General features: G+C 38.3%; 1 protein-coding gene across 1 annotated transcript in view; it reads right to left on the bottom strand.

Annotated features, from left to right (window-relative positions):
- The window catches only part of LOC131225444 (hydroxymethylglutaryl-CoA synthase-like), a 54,928-nt gene extending 37,654 nt beyond the window's left edge, over positions 1-17,274 (bottom strand). Inside the window, 2 exon segments of the mRNA XM_058220979.1 lie at positions 16,840-17,020; positions 17,135-17,274. Coding sequence (XP_058076962.1) covers positions 16,840-17,020; positions 17,135-17,274 — 321 coding nt within the window.
- Positions 17,275-19,008: the final 1,734 nt, after the last annotated feature.

Here is a 19,008-nt window from a genome sequence, read left to right as displayed (position 1 = left end):
GAAACTTGGACTGACCCCTCTATCAAGTGGGACACACGCAATGAATGGACTAGATCTCTCAAGTGACACACCTTGATTAGAAATATACAAATACTAATAATAATAATATTAATATTAAAATAAAATAATGGGTGTGAAGGCAGTGGCGTCATCCTCGGACGCCCACATTTGGGGTAAAATTTTGTGGGCCGATCATGGCCACACCATGATGTATGTGCTAGATCAACACCATTCATTCATCTTTCTAGCCCCATTTATTGTATGGTCCCAGAAATCAGGCCGATTAGAAGTTTAGGTAGGTCATGCCACTTGGACAGTGGAAATTGTACTTAAAATACTTAGATTTTTCTGAGGCCACCATGGTGATGAAAAGTATATTTGGGCCATTCATCCACTCCTTTAGACCATTTTAAGTCATGAGTAAAAGAATGAGGCAGATCCACACTTTAGGTGGACCACATTATAAGAAATAGTGTGAATAAAAATTCCTACTACTAAATCATTTGAGTTCTACTGTGATGTGTGACTGCCACCAAAGTTGAGTCAGCTATTAGATCATGGAGCCAACTCGTTACATGTATTTTACATCCCAGTCGACCATCATTTAGACCATCCACGTGTCATAAGTCCCACTCGACGTATGTACCTTATATCCATGTCATTCATCTTGTGGGTGGTATCAGCTATGATGTTGTTTGTTATATGAACTGTTCATGGGGTGAACCCCATCATGTCAATGAGACCCACAATTATACAAAATATAATAATAATAATAATAATGAAAGGGAATTGCATGCTTACCAATGAAAGCTTCCCTGGACATAATGTGATGCATGTGAAGCCCACCTAGGTGCATGTGTTGTATACCCAGACTGCCTATATATTTTCCAGTCACTAATTAGGAAGTGAGCCCACCTCTTGCCCGTGGACACAAGATGAAGTAGAACTCAATTTTAGGTGGGCCAAGCCATGCCACAAGTAGAAACAGTGTAATAACCATTGAAAATTCTTAGGGTCTAGTATGCCCTTATATGTTGGGATGCTTCCTTGGCCATGGACTCCACTTTGTAGTATGATGTAGATCTATGCCTTTCATCGGTTTATCCTCATTATTTTAGGGTATGGTTCCATAGACTAGTCAGATCCAAATCTCATGCCACGGGAGCAATATTGATCACTTGTCTACCGTTAAATATTTCCTAGAGTTACAGTAATGTTTGTGAGAAATCTATCCATCTGTTCCTTTTAATCGATCATGGACCACCTAATATACATGTTTTACCAACCATTCATCTATTTTGATTAGATCATTTTAGAATGTGGGGCTGCCTATATATTTACGATAATCTAAGTCGTTTTCATGGTGCCTATTGTAATAGTTATTCCTCATTTAGTCCGCCAATTGGTAGGAATCATGTGGATCACTACACTATAGGAATTTGGGATCTTGGGTGGCCTAACTAGTAGTGTGGATTGGTGGAAGTTGTGTGGACCACCACATGTGAGTGCTTGATTTTTATAGCCCACCTAACTGTATGAAAATTGGGGCAATCATGTGATTACTTGTTTAAGTAGATTTATGATTATTGTGGCCATTAACCATATGATCACTGACAGGATGAGTGATAACTAGATTTGAAAAAATGGTGCTAAATATGTAGCTCATAAATCTTATGGTCATGCGTGATGTGGATAGTCGTAAATCATGTGGGTATGTGGGGAATGTGTAGCCCAACCATATGATCAAGTAGTGCTTTGGTGACTACTAAACTATGTGAAATTGTGGTACTAGCCGCCCTGCTACGTGAAAATTTTGTAAAGCGGTTGCCCCATCATACGAAATATGGTATAATAATAATAATAATAAGTAACCATCTCACCTTAAGTCCCTTATTATGACAAGTAGAGTGACATTTGTGTGGCCACTCAACCATACAGACTTCTGATAATGGAGTGGCCATAAGACCATGTGGTCATATGAGAAATTGTGTGATTACTTAGACTCATGGACTATGCCGATGGTGTAATTTCCTGAGTACATGAACTTAGGGCTTGTGACAGATTAATCATAGGCCCATTGAGATATATTTTCGGCCCATATGATGAGGCTCATTGTGATGTATTTCCTGCCTATGTGATGTGGCCCATAGTGATGTGAATTAGGCCCAGGTATGTGGCCTACTTGTGAAATAGATTTAAGGTCACTTGCAATGTATTCGAGGCCCATGGGCGAGGCCCAATGTGATGTATTTTAGGTCCATGGGTTGTGGCTCATTGTAATGTATTTGAGGCCCATGTGTAGGGCTCACCTCTTGTGTGTTTGAAGCTCATGGGTCGTGAAGCCTGATGTGGTGTGTTCATGGCCTATGTGACAAGGCCCATTGCGATGTATAAGGCCCATATGATACGGTCCAATGTGATGTATATGCAGCCCATGAGTGAGGCCCAATGCGATAAATGTGCTGCCCCTTGTGTGAGACCTAAAGCGATGTATCTGATGACCGATGTGATGTGTAATTTCATCATGATGTATGTATTGATGTTTATGTGGGCCATTCCTTGGGGGCAATGTTAGTTAAATGTCCACATTGTCGAAGCCGATTGTTGAGGCCGATTATTGATATTGATTATGAGTATGTGACAGCATAACATCATTATACACGCCCATACGCATCATCTGCATGTTTGTTATGAGATGTGGTTGACCAATGCATATGTCGTTGGGCAGATTATTATGAGACTCCCTGATAGGCAGAGGTTATCTCACATGAGTGCACGGTATGTGCAGGATTGATGCATGACTGTATTGTATAACTCATGCATCTTGCATTGTGCGCCCTAGCAACATCAGGGCTGTAGCCTCCACGGGCATATCGTGGATGGCCAAATGGGACACCGAAAATGTTTGGTTCTAGCATACGGGCACCATAGATGTCCCTGGGTGAAAATTCCTAAACCTCCGTGGCCAAGAGATGCCCCAACGTCAAGACCGAGTGGATATATGAGCGCATGAGGGCCGTATACCAGTAGGTCGCGTCTCTCACTGTGTTGTGGTCGGTTGGGAAGGGGTGTGACCTTACCCGCCTGAGTGAGGGGGCAATATCTAGGTTGAGTTTGACCAGCTTGAGGAATGGGTCCGCTATTGACGAGCTGGGCCCGATATTGGCAGGTGGATAGTGAGGTCTCTTCTACTTACCCAGTTGTGCGCTCGGATAGGGGTGACAAGCTGGTGTAGAATGTAATAGACCCCGGTGATGATCCCAGAGATGAACTGTACTGATATGTGGACTTATTGAGTAGGAGTTGCATACTCATTCATTCATTCATTCACGATCCACTCGGGCTGGTGGTGCGCAACTATTTGTTACATGTACCTTCACAATGGCTAGGATTTCGATTGGGGCGCACGACTAACCTGAGATCAGGAGTTTACCACATTGAGTCTGACTATCCAAATTAGGTATGAGACTAGTTTGGATAGAAGTCTTTTGTGATAGACCCCATAGTCTGTGATACTACGTACTATCATCTCAACTTCACTCCAGCATAGTCATTTCATTCGCACCATATATTGCATTTTAAGTTACTATGTTTCAGTATTTAGATACGGCTGACGGTATTTGTGAACTCATTCAGAACTGTATATTGCATTGCATCTTCGACATCTGATATTTGGCTCTTTTTAACTCTTCATTTGCATAGCTGATTTATATTGCGTACTTTGATATTGTATGACTCATGGACTTGTCAGTATTTTCGATATTGTATAATTATGGCATGACAATATGATGATGATGATGTGATTACGGATGCATGTAATATAGTTATGGCTATGGTATGATTTCCTTATAGCATATTTATCTTGCTTGCATGTAGGACACACTGCACACACGTGTGTACTCACTAGGCTTTTTGCCTAAGCTTCCTGTTTTCCATTTTTTTCAGGGCTGGAGTGGCTTGGAAGACTTTGCTTTCTCGATGCATTGTATTTATTTTTCGATTTGGCAATGTTGTCGTTGTGTACCTTTGGAAAGCATTGTACTTGTAACAATCAAGATTTCTATTGGAGAGTGTTGCTTGGTAATTTGATCATGGATCTTTATGCTCAAGTATTACTATGTATATATATAAAAAAATTCAGTCAAAAAAATCTTCCTCGTGGTGTGCCGAACTCGGGACTTGGTGTATGGAAGTCGAGTGCCGAATTCGGGGCATCACGGAAGCTGTCTGTCCCCGTATTTGGGGCGTGATAAATAGTATTGAGAGGTTGATACAAACGTTGTTCAAAGGACGACCTTACGCTAGAAACCAAAGTTTATGGTAGGACAACCTGATGTCTTAAACTCGGAAAGGATAAAAAAACTCAAACTAAAATAAGAAGCAATAGAAAGGAATCTAACTATTACCACATTCACCACATGTACATGAAAGAGATACAAACATTTAACACACATACATCACATACATCATCATCATCCACCACAACTCCAAGAATTATAGTGGTTCAATGTATACACCAACTGTTCGCAAACAGCCACACCTACTCCACTCCCAATAATCACAACCCACATGATATTGGCTTTCACTATGAAAGAAGGTTTTCTAAGGTTCACCTTAAAACCTTTACAATTGCGTTTTCAATGGGCTATCACAATTAAAAACCCCATGCTGAGATTTTCTAGCTTATCTTAGTCAAAACCACAAGAGATTTTCTGACTTATCTCACAAACCAAAAATCAATAAAAATATACTAATCTGAAGATTCTGCTTGATGTAGCCCAGTAGAACCGCTTCACTTGTAGATGAGGATGTTCAATGTCCAATACACATATAGAAGGGTTCTAGGTTCTAAATGAATTTTAATTAAGCTTAAAATTGGGCTACTTGATTGAATTCCTTGGATCTCAAAAGGGTAGAGAAGAACTCCCTTTTACAAAGTAAGATTGAAATCAAAGAGATCAAGAAATAATCAAATAAGTTATAAAAGAATCTAAAATTACCAGCAATAGCTTGACAATGATGGGACTTTTCTCTCAAAGTTATGGCTTGATTTAGCTTGGAATGAATGAAAAATTATGAGAAAAGACCTCTATTTATAGGTAAAAAAATAGTTCCTTTGACTGGTCTAAGGTCAGCCTCGACTGGTCTTGAGAACAACTAATTTTTAAAAATTCTATCGCGATCGGATAAAACTAACCCTCGACTGGTCGAGTGGCTTGCTCAACTAGTCAAGCATGGAACTCGACTGGTCAAGTGGGGTCCAAAATAGTTGCTAGAGTTCGAGTCGAGCCCTGCTCGACTGGTCGAGCACTGTTCACATGACTGGTCGAGCAGGGTGCTCGACTGGTCGTGACCCTACTAGAAAAATTCAAAATTTTGAGATTTTTCCTGGACTGGTCGAGACAAACCCTGGACTGGTCAAGCCAGAGCCTGGAATAGTCGAACATAGGCTAAGACTAGTCAAAACAAAGCCTATAATAAGCATAATAACCCATATAAAATATGTAATATGAATGACCTAATCCTAAGGTCTTTCTAGGGTCATCTATACCTGAAAGTTGACCAATGAACCATGTAACTTTAGTTGCTTCCAATTGATCTTTGTACTTGAAGCTCATGAACTTGATCTTGTACACTTGAAGTTCTTGAACTTGATCTTGAGCTTGTATTTTGACTTGAACTTGAATTTGAAGTTGCACTTGGACTTGAAGCAATACTTGAAGTTGAACAAACTTCATGACTTGAGATTAGCATATCTTCACTTGAAGGTGAACTTTCCATCACTTCACTTGAAGGTGAACTTTCCATCACATGAACAAGTCCATCAAATCGCGGTGGTTTGTCACAACAAAATTTAACAACAAAGGGTGCTTTATATACAATACAACACTTACAATCTCCCCCTTTGTCAAATTTGTGACAAAACCAACTTGAAAGATCAAACTATACATAATGTACAAGTTCATAATTCCACTTCATAGCTTAACATTCTTTCAAAAAAGAAACTCCTCCTCAACCTACTCCCCCTCAATTTGAGCTTGGTGACTTGTAGGGAACCTGTATTAACAAATACATATATCCAAAAAAATGCACTGTCTACACCATACACCAATCTATAACCATAAAGCCTACAAAATTCTCCCCCTTTTGTCATAACTTAACAAAGGAAGATGATAACAGTAAACAACCATAATTGTGATTATGAAAATAGAAGTAGACTAAGAATCGAAGGAATAATAAAGTTAGTAATCCAGAATATCAAAATGTCATATAAGTCCAGTAAAAGATAAAGTAATAATCCAAGTTATACATGCCCAAAAGATAAAGAAAAAGATCACTAATCTAATCCAGAAGAAGAGGGAGGTGGAATAGATGGATCAATCTGACGGAGTCCTTTGATAATGCGATGAAAGTATTTTCGCATATATTTCATAGACGATTTTTAACTCTCATGCAAATTGTCTTGAGAAATTTTCAAAGTATCCACCTTCTCCTCCAAAGAGCTAAGATGCTCATCATACTGAAGTTGCTGATAATCATAATCAGTTGCAACATCATTGGATTCAAGTTCATCAAAAATATCATCCATCATAGTGTTGGTTGGTAGAGCGTCATCTTCTCTAACTTCCTCTACTCCCTTATCCCTTTGGCTAGGATTCAGTTTCAGGTTCATCTTATTTATATTTGAGTTGTTGAATGAAAGAACTGAAACAGGGGCTTATCAGGCGGCATGACCACATTGCAATGCAAGGCTAAGGTGGTCATCAAATAGGCGAAGGAAATATATCCGTGGCCCGGATGAAGACGGTATTGGATAATAATGTAACATATCAAAGATGGAAGACAAATGGGAATACCCGACACAATAGAATGCAAAATACGAACCATGAAAGAAGTAAGTTCAACTTTGTTGCCAAAGCACGGATAAATATTTGTAATGAAAATGTGATGTAAGACTCTATATTTGGGCAACATTTGATTGGCCTGAAGCGCATTCCCTGCACTCCATTTCAAGTCCATGTTACATAATTTTCAGGTTAGCATACGCCTTTCCGACTCATTCAACTGATCGGCTAAAGTTGGTATAGAAATACCATCATCATTCACATTTACATCTAACAAAGCTGAAATTAGGTGGTGATCAACTTGAAAAGTGCTTTCTCTAAATGTAATTGAGAAAGTCAAATTTTCAAGTGATATGTCGCTCATACAAGCAAACATCCCTTACACAATGGAGCAGTATGCCGGTCCACCCCAATTCAAAATGTTTTCCCAACCTACAGCCACTAGGATGGGAAGAAGCTGAAACTAAGCTAAATGATTCGAATTAACAGTATGCTCAACAATAATCTATCGAGTACGAAAATCCCGCACATATTCGGGGTCTACCTCGGGAGGTCGAAGGGTTCTCACCCTATGAGGTGTACACCGAGAAGATGAAGCTCGAGTAGCTTTCTTCTTAGTATGACCTTCCATTGCAAGATACAAAGCAAGAAAAACAACAATGGAAAGTGGGATTTGAAGCAAATCAGATTTTGAGCTAAAACCCCTTATAAATCAAGAGGAAACCTCAAATTGACACCAAAATGTAACAAGATATGCAAATGGGAACCTAAATATGGAAGGAAATACAAAATGGAGCACCTACTAAGTACAAATCAAAGGTGGGTTCAATGGGTCAAAAGAGGGCCGGATGAGGAAGAAGAGAAAAATTGTGAAAAAGTGATTTTCTCTCTCATAAATTGCCTCCAGCTGCGCAACTCGACCAATCGAGCCACATGCTCAACCTGTCGAGCCACGACCGGTCGAGTATGTGATCAACCGGTCATGCAAGCATCAAAAATACAAATTTTTATATTATTTTTTTGCACCAATTATTTGCACAAAAATATACAAAATAAAACATGTAAATACACAATGATAAATTCACTTAGAATTACATATACCAATATCCATTATCAATTTCAAAAATCTATTTCTGTCAAGAGGTTTAGTAAATACGTCAACAAGCTGATTTTTTGTTTGAATATAATCCAATGAAATGACTTTATCTTCTACTAAGTCCCGAATATAGTGATACCAAATGTCAATATGCTTCATACGGGAATGATGGATGGATTTTTAAAAATATTAATTGCACTAGAATTATCGCAATACAATATTATTGTATCTTGCGCAATGCCATAATCATTGAGCATTCTTTTCATCACACAAGTTGGGTACAAGCATTTTTGGTTGTAATATATTCAGCCTCAGCTGTGGATAATAATATAGGACTTTGTTTCTTACTGTGCCAGGAAACAAGACAATTGCCAAAATAAAAGCATCTACCACTGGTAGATTTTTTATCATCTATGTTCCCAGCGCAGTCAGCATCTGTATAACCAGCTAATTGAACATTAGTATCACGTGGATACCAGAGACCTAGATTAGCTGTACTTGCGACATATCTAATAATGCGCTTGACAGTAATAAGACGAGATTCCTTAGGATCTGATTAAAAACTATCACAGATACCTACGCTGAATGCTATATCAGGATGACTTGTAGTTAAGTATAGTAAAATACCAATTATACTACGATATAATCAAGGATCTATACTTTTACCTGTTGCATCCTTCAAAAGTTTGAGAGTCGTACTCATAGGAGTATCAAATTTCTTACCGTTTTCAAATCCAAATTTCTTAACCAAGTTTAAGGTTTACTTGGTTTGAGAAATGAAGATACCATCATCTAGTTGTTTAACCTATAATCCTAGAAAGTAGTTCAATTCTCTCACCATACTCATTTCGAATATGGATTTCATTAGCTTTGCAAACTCAGTAGACAAGTTAGTGCAAGTAGAACCATAGATAATATCATCCACGTATATTTGTACTATTAGTATGTGTTCATTATACTTTTTAATAAAAAGAGTTTTATCAATACTCCCCATAACAAAATTATGACTTAGTAAAGACTTAGTCAAAATTTCATACCATGCCTTGGGAGCTTGTTTTAAACCATAAAGTGCCTTTTTAAGGCGATACACATGAATAGGGTGTTTAGGGTCCTCAAAACCCTTAGGCTGTTCAACATAAACCTCTTTATGTAGATCATCATTTAAGAACGTACTTTTAACATCCATTTGATAAATTTTAAACTTTTTAAGACACGTAATAGATATAAATAATCTGTTGGATTCAAGATGAGCTACTGGGGCAAGGGTTTCATCATAATCAACTCCTTCAATCTGATTGTACCCTTGTACAACCAATCTAGCCTTATTTCTGATTATGTTCCCTAACTCATCAGATTTATTTGTGAAGATCCACTTGGTTCCAATTATATGTTTATCAGTTGGTCTATGAACCAAATACCACACATCATTTCTAACAAATTGATTCAGTTCGTCTTGGATGACAACTATCCAAATTTCATCAGTGAGTGCCTCTTTTACATTGGCTGGCTCTATTTGGGAAGTAAAACACATGTAATTACATATGTTTTCCAATTGCCTTCGAGTATGAACACCAGTGAGAGGGTTGCCTAAAATTGGTCTTTGACTAATCGTAGTTTAGTATTGATTTAACAAGATGAGGAGTCAGGTTTTTCAATTATATTGAGTTCATCATCTTCTGAACTAGAGTTTGGTGTGTTCAGATGGTCATCAATAACCACATTTATGGATTCCACATTAGTTCTTTTGTTAAGAACACGATATGCTCAACTATTTAAAGCATACCCTAAGAATATCCCTTCATCACTCTTCATGTCGAACTTTCTTAAATTTTCATGGTTTCATAAAATTTAGCATTTACTTTCAAAAATTTAAAAGTATTTAACTATAGGTTTCTTATTAAACCACAGTTCATAAGCCATTTTATCTTTTGATTTTTGAATGTAAACACAGTTTATAATATAACATGCAGTGTTAACAGCTTCAACTCATAAATTTTTAGGTAACTTCATGCTATTCAACATTACATTAGTCATCTCTTGAAGTACTCTATTTTTCCTTTCAACAACCCCATTTTGTTGAGGTGTCGTAGGAGCTGAAAACTCATGTAATATAGCATGATCGATATAGAACTTCTCAAAATTGCTATTTTTGAATTTCGATCCATGATCGCTTCAGATCTTAGCAACATTTATTTCTTTTTCAGTCTGAATACGCTTAAGTATTCTTTTGACTTCATCGAGAGTTTCAAATTTTTCTCTCATGAATGCTACCCAAGTAAATTTGGTAAAATCATCCATAATTACTAAGAAATATTTCTTACCACCTCTACTCTCCGTTTTGGTTGGTTCAATAAGATCCATGTGGAGAAGTTCAAGAGGTTTGGATGTGGCAGAGGAGTTCATTTTCTTGTGACTACTCCTTATTTGTTTTCCAATCTAACATGCGCCACATATTTTATCCATTTTCTTCAATTTGGGTAGTCCTCTAATAAGATCGGCTTTTCTTCGTCTATATAAATTCCAGTAGTTTACATGTCTAAGGCATTTGTGCCATAATTCAGTTTCATTGGTTTGGACCATGTAATAAGATAATTTAGATGAGCAAGTTTCACTCTCGATATAACATTTCTCAGATATTATATGGCCACTTAATATCACACAACCTTTCTCATTTGAGATCTCGCATCCTTAATTTGTAAATTTAGCACTATGCTTGTTATTGCAGATTTGAGAAATACTCAAAAGATTGTGCTTAAGACCTTCTACAAATAAAATATTTTCAAAAGGAGGAAGGTTAAAACGTTGAACCATACCTTGGCCAATTATCTTGCAGTTGCTTCCATCACCAAAAGTGACTAAGCCATCAGTCATTTCTTTGTAGTTGGTGAACAAATCTCTGTCACCTGTCATGTGTCTTGAGCAACCACTGTCTAGGTACCACTTTGATTGACTCGAAGCCTTGAAGGTTGTGTGGGCAATCAGACAAGTAACCTTAGGAACCCATTTCATTGTAGTTTTGGGTTTTGGTGCATGGTTGATTTTTCTTCGCTTGTAATTACTATTAACTCTCACATTAGAGTTAGATTTGAGAAGCACCTTGAGTAAATCCACAATTTTTTCAGCTAAAGTATTATATGATTGTTTTTTAAAACTGACATTATTAGTACTGACTTTAGGTGCTTGAAAAGTCTTTACATTTCTAGAGTTGATTTGGTTATTAAATTTCAAGTCTTTTCCTTTTGAGTTAGAGGATTCTCCTTTAAAAATGTAGGAGATATACTTTTGTTTTTCAGAGGCATGTATTTGTCATAGCCCAGACCCGATCTGTCCCACATGTTCTAGATGTGGTTAGTAACTTTTCAAGTTTAGGGTCTCTATGGGCATACCTCTATGTATCCTTTGAACTCAATAAGGAAGAAACTTCAAGTTTTAGTTTCTCATTTTCTGTTCTTAATTTTTCAAGTTCAGAAGTTTTGAAATCCAAGTCACATTTTGCTTTTTCAAAACAATCAAAAATATGAGATTTTTCTAAAATAGAAATTTTAAAATCCTCTTTCAATTTCAGAAATTTCTCTTTTTGAAGTTTTAACTTGACAACAATCTTACAACTCTCCTTGTATAGGGCATTCTAGGCATCCTGAAGATCATCTTCATTATCATTTTCAGGGTCACTCCTTAGAGATTTAGATGTGTCGCAACTATCAAAGGAGGTGACTTAGGCAAGGGTCATTAAAGCCTTGACTTCATTTGAAGTTTTAGGTTCTGATTCATCCGACTCAAAAGAAGCTTTAGAGCTAGATGATTCATCCCATGTGGCTAACATGCCTTTTCGCTTTGGCTTGTCCCTCTTTGGACACTTATTTTCTAAATGCCCATATTCATGGCAGTTGAAACACCGAATATCTTTTAGAGATTTTCAGTTTTTAGATTTACTCTTTTTCTTCTCAGAGGGTTTTTGAAAATCAACTCTTTTCTTACTTTTAAAAATCTTGTAAAACTTTTTTGCAAGTAAAGCCATATCATCCTCTGAGTTTTTACAATCAGAATTAATATTACTATAATGAGAAATAGATTTGGATGATTTGAGAGCTATAAAGTTGCCCTTTGGAGCTTTGAAATTTAACTCATATGTTTGAAGTGAACCAACAAGTTTGTTAACCTTCATTTGATCTGTGTCTCTAAGTTCCTAAATGGCAGTCACCTTGGAATTGAATCTCTTAGGAAGTGATCGCAGTATTTTAGCACAGATTTTGCTTTATGGGATACCATCTCCAAGACCCCACATAGAGTTCACTATGTCATTTAGTTTTGTATAGAAGTCCATGAAAGACTCATTTTCTTCCATACGAATTTCCTCAAACCTAGTGGTGAGGATCTAAACTTTAGACTTTTTGATAATAGATGTACCCTCGTGTCTCATTTCAAGAATGTCCCAGGCTTGTTTAGCAGTATCACAAGAAATAATTCTTTTGAATTCATCCAGTGATAGTGCACAAGTGATTGCATTTAAAGCCTTAGCATTCACACTACTTTCATTTTTCTAAAGAGTAGTCCACATGTAAAATGGTGTTTCCTTCATGGACTTGGTTCCATCACTGCCTAGAACCTTAGACATTGGTGGTTTTCATCTAGCCATCGTGACTTGCCACACGCTTTCATCAATGGATTTTGGAAATATCCCCATCCTGGCTTTCCAATAAGCATAGTTGGAGCCATCAAACGATGGTGGCCTAGTAATAGATAGGCTATCAAAATTTGACATATTAAAAGCTTTAGGTCGATTAGCTTAGGAAATAAATCCAAGAGAATGAGCTATTAGGCTCTGATACCACTTGAAAAGGGTGAGATCTCAGTCCTAGAGGTGGGGGGAGGGAGGTGAATAGGACTATGCCAAATAAAAATAAAATGCAGAATATAAAAGCAGATAGCTGAAACAAATATCAATCTCAATTGCAATAGTATTGAGAGGTTGATACAAACGTTGTTCAAAGGACAACCTTATACCAAAAACCAAAGTTTATGGTAGGACAACCTGATGTCTTGAACTCGGTAAGGATCAAAACCTCAATCTAAAACAAGAAGCAATAGAAAGGAATCTAACTATTACAACATTCACCACATGTACATGAAAGTGATACAAACATTCAACACACATACATCACATACATCATCATCATCCACCACAACTCTAAGAATTATAGTGGTTCGGTGTGTACACCAACTGTTCGCAAACAGCCACACCTACTCCACTTCCAATAATCACAACCCACGTGATATTGGCTTTCATTATGAAAGAAGGTTTTCCAAGGTTCACCTTAAAACCTTTACAATTGCGTTTTCAATGGGCTATCACAATTAAAAACCCCACGCTGAGATTTTCTAGCTTATCTTAGTCAAAACCACAAGAGATTTTCTAACTTATCTCACAAACCAATAATCAATAAAAATATACTTATCTGAAGATTCTGCTTGATGTAGCCCGGTAGAACCACTTCGCTTGTAGATGAGGATGTTCAATGTCCAACACACATATAGAATGGTTCTAGGTTCTAAATGAATTTTAATTAAGCTTAAAATTGGGCTACTTGATTGAATTCCTTGGATCTCAAAAGGGTCGAGAAGAACTCCCTTTTACAAAGTAAGATTGAAATCAAAGAGATCAAGAAATAATCAAATATACTATAAAAGAATCTAAAATTACAGGTCAATAGCTTGACAATGATGGGAACTTTTCTCTCAGAGTGGTGGCTTAATTTAGCTTGGAATGAATGAAAAATATTGAGAAAAGACCTCTATTTATAGGTAGAAAAGCGGTTCCTTCGACTGGTCTAAGGTTAGCCTCGACTGGTCCTAGGAACGACCAATTTTTAAAAATTCTGGCGCGATCGGATAAAACCGACCCTCGATTGGTCGAGTGGTCTGCTCGACCAGTCGAGTGGGGTCCAAAACAGTTGCTAGAGTTCAAGTCGAGCTCTTCTCGACTGGTCGAGTACTATTCACATGACTGGTCGAGCAGGGTGCTCGACTGGTTGTGACCCTACTAGAAAAATTCAAAAATTTGAGATTTTTCCTGGACTGGTTGAGACAAACCCTGGATTGGTCAAGGTAGAGCCTGGACTAGTCGAACATAGGCTAAGACTAGTCGAAATAAAGCCTATAATAAGTATAATAACTCATATAAAATATGTAATATGAATGACCTAATCCTAAAGTCTTTCTAGGGTCATATGTACCTAAAAATTGAAAAATAAACCATGTAACTTTAGTTGCTTCCAATTGATCTTTGTACTTGAAGTTCTTGAACTTGATCTTGTACACTTGATGTTCTTGAACTTGATCTTGAGCTTGTATTTTCACTTGAACTTGAATTTGAAGTTGCACTTGGACTTGAAACAATACTTGAAGTTGAACAAACTTCATGACTTGAGATTAGCATATCTTCACTTGAAGGTAAACTTTCCATCACATGAACAAGTCCATGAAATTAAAGTGGTTTGTCACAACATAATTTAACACAAAGGGTGCTTTATATATAATACAACACTTATAATTTATCCACATGGAATGTAACATCCTGAATTTTCGCGGCCCGAGTACATACTCGTGCTCGGGAATTCTGAGTGTTAATAATGTATAAATTGGATGCTTTAAAAATCACACCATATTTTTTTCTTCATTTAGATCACGTTCAATTACATTTATGAAGGTAACTATTCATGAGAATGAAATCAATTGTATTTATTATTTCATTTGAGTAAGAGAATTTTAACAAATTATCAAATGCCCTCTCAAGGAAAGCTTGTTACATTATTGAGTTTATAATGGAAAGAGGAGAATAGCAATGGCTAACTCAACAAAGAAAAGAGTAGCAATGTCCAACCCAAGAAAGATGAGAGTGGCAATGGCCAACTCAACAAAGAGAAGAGTAGCAATGGCTAACTCAACAAAGAGGAGAGTGACAATGGCCAATTCAATAAAAGGAGAGTAGTAAGGGCTAACTTAACAAAATTGGTAAAGGCAAGGGCAAGACTTGTATCTATCACCCTATATAAAAATAATGACAATCACTCGTAATTAACATCATAACATAACCCAAAGGGTAAATAATTATTAATGGTAAATTAAATAATTACAAAGAGAGAATCATAGTAACATGAGAACAAGTGAAATACAAGATAATTTAGATCAACTTAAATTAAGGTAAGCTTAAAGGAATTCTTCACATAAATTCAAAAAGGTCATATATAATTAACATCACACCTTAACCATTGTTCCCAAAAGATAAATAATTAGTGGTGGTAAATTAAATATTTGAAGAGAGGATTCAAAGCATGTAAGGTAACAGAATAAATCATAACAACTCAAATTAATATAAGCTTAAAGGAATCCCTCACCTTAGCCTTAGATCTAAACCCTAGGTAGATATCTATGTAGGAAAGCTTCTACATGAAAAGTTTTCATATGGATCACGACATCACTTGAGTAAGAGGGAGACACCATACATATGGGAAAGGAAGAGGGCGTCTAGGCTTCTCCTTCTCTTTCTCCTTCTCCTTCTCCTTCTCATTCTCATTCTCATTCTTTTTCTTTTTCTCTCTCTCTCTCTCTCTCTCTCTTTCTCTTTCTCTATCTCCTCCTTGGACGTAGGGGGTATGGGTGTGTGAGTGGAGAGGGGACGTACACTCAACTTGCCTATCATATGTGGTTAACTAGGAATGACGACCCTAGATGGATCCTTCGGTTTGGGTAAATGATATAAATGGAGGTACTTTAGTTTCCCAAATTTGTTGTATGAATAAGCCTAATTAAGTACTTGGCTGATACGACCATGCACCGCATTGCATGTGCTTTGGCGAGGAAGTTACCGTTTAGGGAGTTTGCCATGCACAAATGGTTGACAGAGTCGCTTTTGAGGGAGCTTCATGTGAAGGCATGCATCATTACTGCATATCACCCTTGTATTAATAAGAGTAGTTAGGAAATGCTTGTTGTATTGCTTTATCATTACTACTTGATTGAATTGATAACATGTTAACCTTTGCCTCATAGTACCATTGAGTTGATCACTCACTCTCACTCTGGGACGGTGTTTTAAAACACCAACCGGACTTTATTATAGATGTAGCTGATGAGGATATATAAGCAGCGGAGTTGGAATTCGTAGATGAGGAGGAAGAGTTCTCCTATGTTCAGCTCTCTGGCAGGTCTATGTAGACCTCGTACTACTTCGATGGGATTACAGGGATACATGGATTAGCTGGATACTCCACATTTTGATATTTTGTTTAGTTTGAACCAATACATGTATAAATTTCAGCCCGGTTATATGATCATACTCTAGAGGTTGTAGAACACTTACTTGTTCATATATATATATATATATATTTCAGTCTTCTGCTTGCTTGCGTAAATTATACCTGGAGTATGATATGTTGTTTTAGTCTAATCCCACTCATGTTTAACTCATTGATATGGACAACATCTAAACATCATTATCCATGTTGCATAAGTGATGCGTTGGATCTCAGGAGTAGAGCTTTGCTCGACCCTTGAAATCTGGGGCGTTACATGAACTTGATCATGTAATGCACTTGGACTTGAACTAGTATTTGAAGTCACACTTGCACTCGATCTTATGTATGAACTTGATTTTATAGTTGCAGTTGAACATGCACTTTGATTTGAAGTAATAGTAGCACTTTGATGTTGATGTAAATTGCTTGAAACTCGTCTTCGAATGAAGGTGAACTTTCCATCTATTGAACTTAAAGGTGAACTTTCCATCTATTGAACTTGAAGGTGAACTTTCCATCTATCAAACAAGTCAATAACTTTCAAGTGGTTTGTCACTACAAAATTTGACAACACAGGATGCTAGATCTAAAACATAGCACTTACAAGTTGGGCAAGTGTCTGGTTCTCGGTTCTGATTAATAGGGAAGCGACGTGTTTCTTTAAATCATCCAGGGGCCTTCGCCAGGGCGACCCGCTTTCCCCTTCTCTGTTCATTATAGCCGCGGAGGTCTTAACTTGCAAGCTGAAAGCGTTGATAGCCCAAGGGCTGGCCCTTCCTTTCAAACTGAGAAGAGGATGCTGACAAAGTTCCCACCTTCTCTATGCGGATGACAAGCTTCTTTTCCTCAATGGCAGCTTATCATCGATTAGGGCCACGAAGGCGTTCCTAGACTCTTACTAGGAGGCATCTGGGCAGTCCATCAATCTTCGTAAAAGCTCTTTTGTCTGCGCGAGCTCTCTCTCTCCAGCCAGAATCAGAGCTATAGAAAGATCCATCGGAATTTCTATGGCGGCTTCTCCATTCACATACCTCGGCATCCCCCTACTATTGGTAGGTTGAAATCCTCAACCTTCCAACCAGTCCTTGATAGAGTTGAGGCCCGTATTACAGGGTGGCAGGCTAGGTTCCTCTCTCAGGCTGGAAGAACAGTGCTGATCCAACATGTGCTAGGAAGAATTCCTATTCATTCCTTGCTCACCTTCCAGTATAGGTTTTAACCTCCCTAAAGAAGCGTTTTGCGAGTTTTCTCTGGGGATGGTTAGAGGGCAGACGTAAACTCCACTAGCGGAGTTGGAATTCAATCTCCTAACCCAAAGAGGAAGGGAGCCTAGGGATTAGAAAGCTAGCAGAGATCAGGAAGGCTTTCCATCTCAAGATCGCCCGAGGCATCAATTTCAAGGAAAATCATAGCCTGTGGAGCAATTTTATGTAGGCCAAATATGGGCATATCCACATTCCACAACGCCACCTCAACTCACCAGTATACGCTTCACCGATTTGGAAAAAAAATTCTGAAACTTTTTCCTTTATTGGAAGCTTCCACGTAACAACACATTGGCATAGGTGAGTGCAATTTGTGGTGCTCAAATTGGACAGGGCTAGGCCCTCTCCTCCGGATTGAAGGTATTCATATTCCCCCAAAGCCGTGTCAGCTGAAAGTTAATTAATTCCTTAGTAAGGCTGGCCCTCAACCTTCATCAGCAGTTTTTCATATCCTTCCCTAAGAAGTGATCAATCTCATTTTCCAAGTGGGTTTTTGCCTGTCTCTAAGCCCTGACCAGCCTTTTTAGCCATTCACTCCATCAGGTAAGTTCTTGGTAAAATCAGCTTGGGGACTATGTAGAGCTTGTCAGAATCGCAAAGGGTGGGCTAGATGGGTTTGACATACATCCCTTCCCCCAAAAATTTCCATATTAGTCTGGAAAATCCTGGTGAAAGCAATGCCGGTTGAGGTCGAGGTTCAAGCTAGGGGTATCCAGTTGGCTTCTAGATGCTTTTGTTGTGAGGACAATTTTGCTCAGGGTCAGGCTGGTCAAGACAATGAGTCGATTCAACACCTATTCCTTGATGGTGGCCTGGCGAAAATGGCCTGCGATTTCATCGGGAGAAGGTTCGAGATCATCTACTAGGGAGCTTCATCTGTGGAACAGAGGCTTTCCCAATGGTGGGCTGTTCCAGCATCAGGTAGGCATTAGTCTGCGGCCCAAAAACTGGCCCCTTGCTTTGTTCTTTGGGAAATATGGAAGGTGAGAAACACGACGATCTTTGACGGAATCAAGCCATTGACGCACAATCTGACCACACGAGTCGGCTGGTGGATTGACCTCATAAGGAGCAGAGGAACGACAGAGTCGTCCAGCCCACTCCCCCTCTCATATAAGTGCTCAAGCAACCAAACAACATCCTCCAACCTTCGGGGGTCCCTCTCATCCAAGTGCTACAGGTATTCTAGCCCCAACCTCGTCAGTTTCCTCGGCTCACTCCTGGCTTCCAATTTGGGTAATGAAATGGCAACGGCCCCCCAGTGGATGGGCCAAGATCAACGTGGATGGGTTGGCTTTAGGGAACCTAGGATCTTCAGGTGGTGGATGAATTTATAGAGGAGAAAAAGGGGGAATTTCTCTTTGCTTTTGCTGAAGGCTACGGCTTCGGATCCAACATTCACGCAGAACTTAGGGCTATCCACGACGGATTACGTGTGTGCTTTAGCAAGGGGCTGAAAAAGATTATAGTTGAATTGGACTCCCAACTGGTAACACTATAAGAAACAG

The sequence above is a fragment of the Magnolia sinica genome, chromosome 2, assembly GCF_029962835.1.
Source record: "Magnolia sinica isolate HGM2019 chromosome 2, MsV1, whole genome shotgun sequence".
NCBI classification, from domain to species: domain Eukaryota; kingdom Viridiplantae; phylum Streptophyta; class Magnoliopsida; order Magnoliales; family Magnoliaceae; genus Magnolia; species Magnolia sinica.
This window is presented reverse-complemented; position numbering and strand designations above follow the sequence as displayed.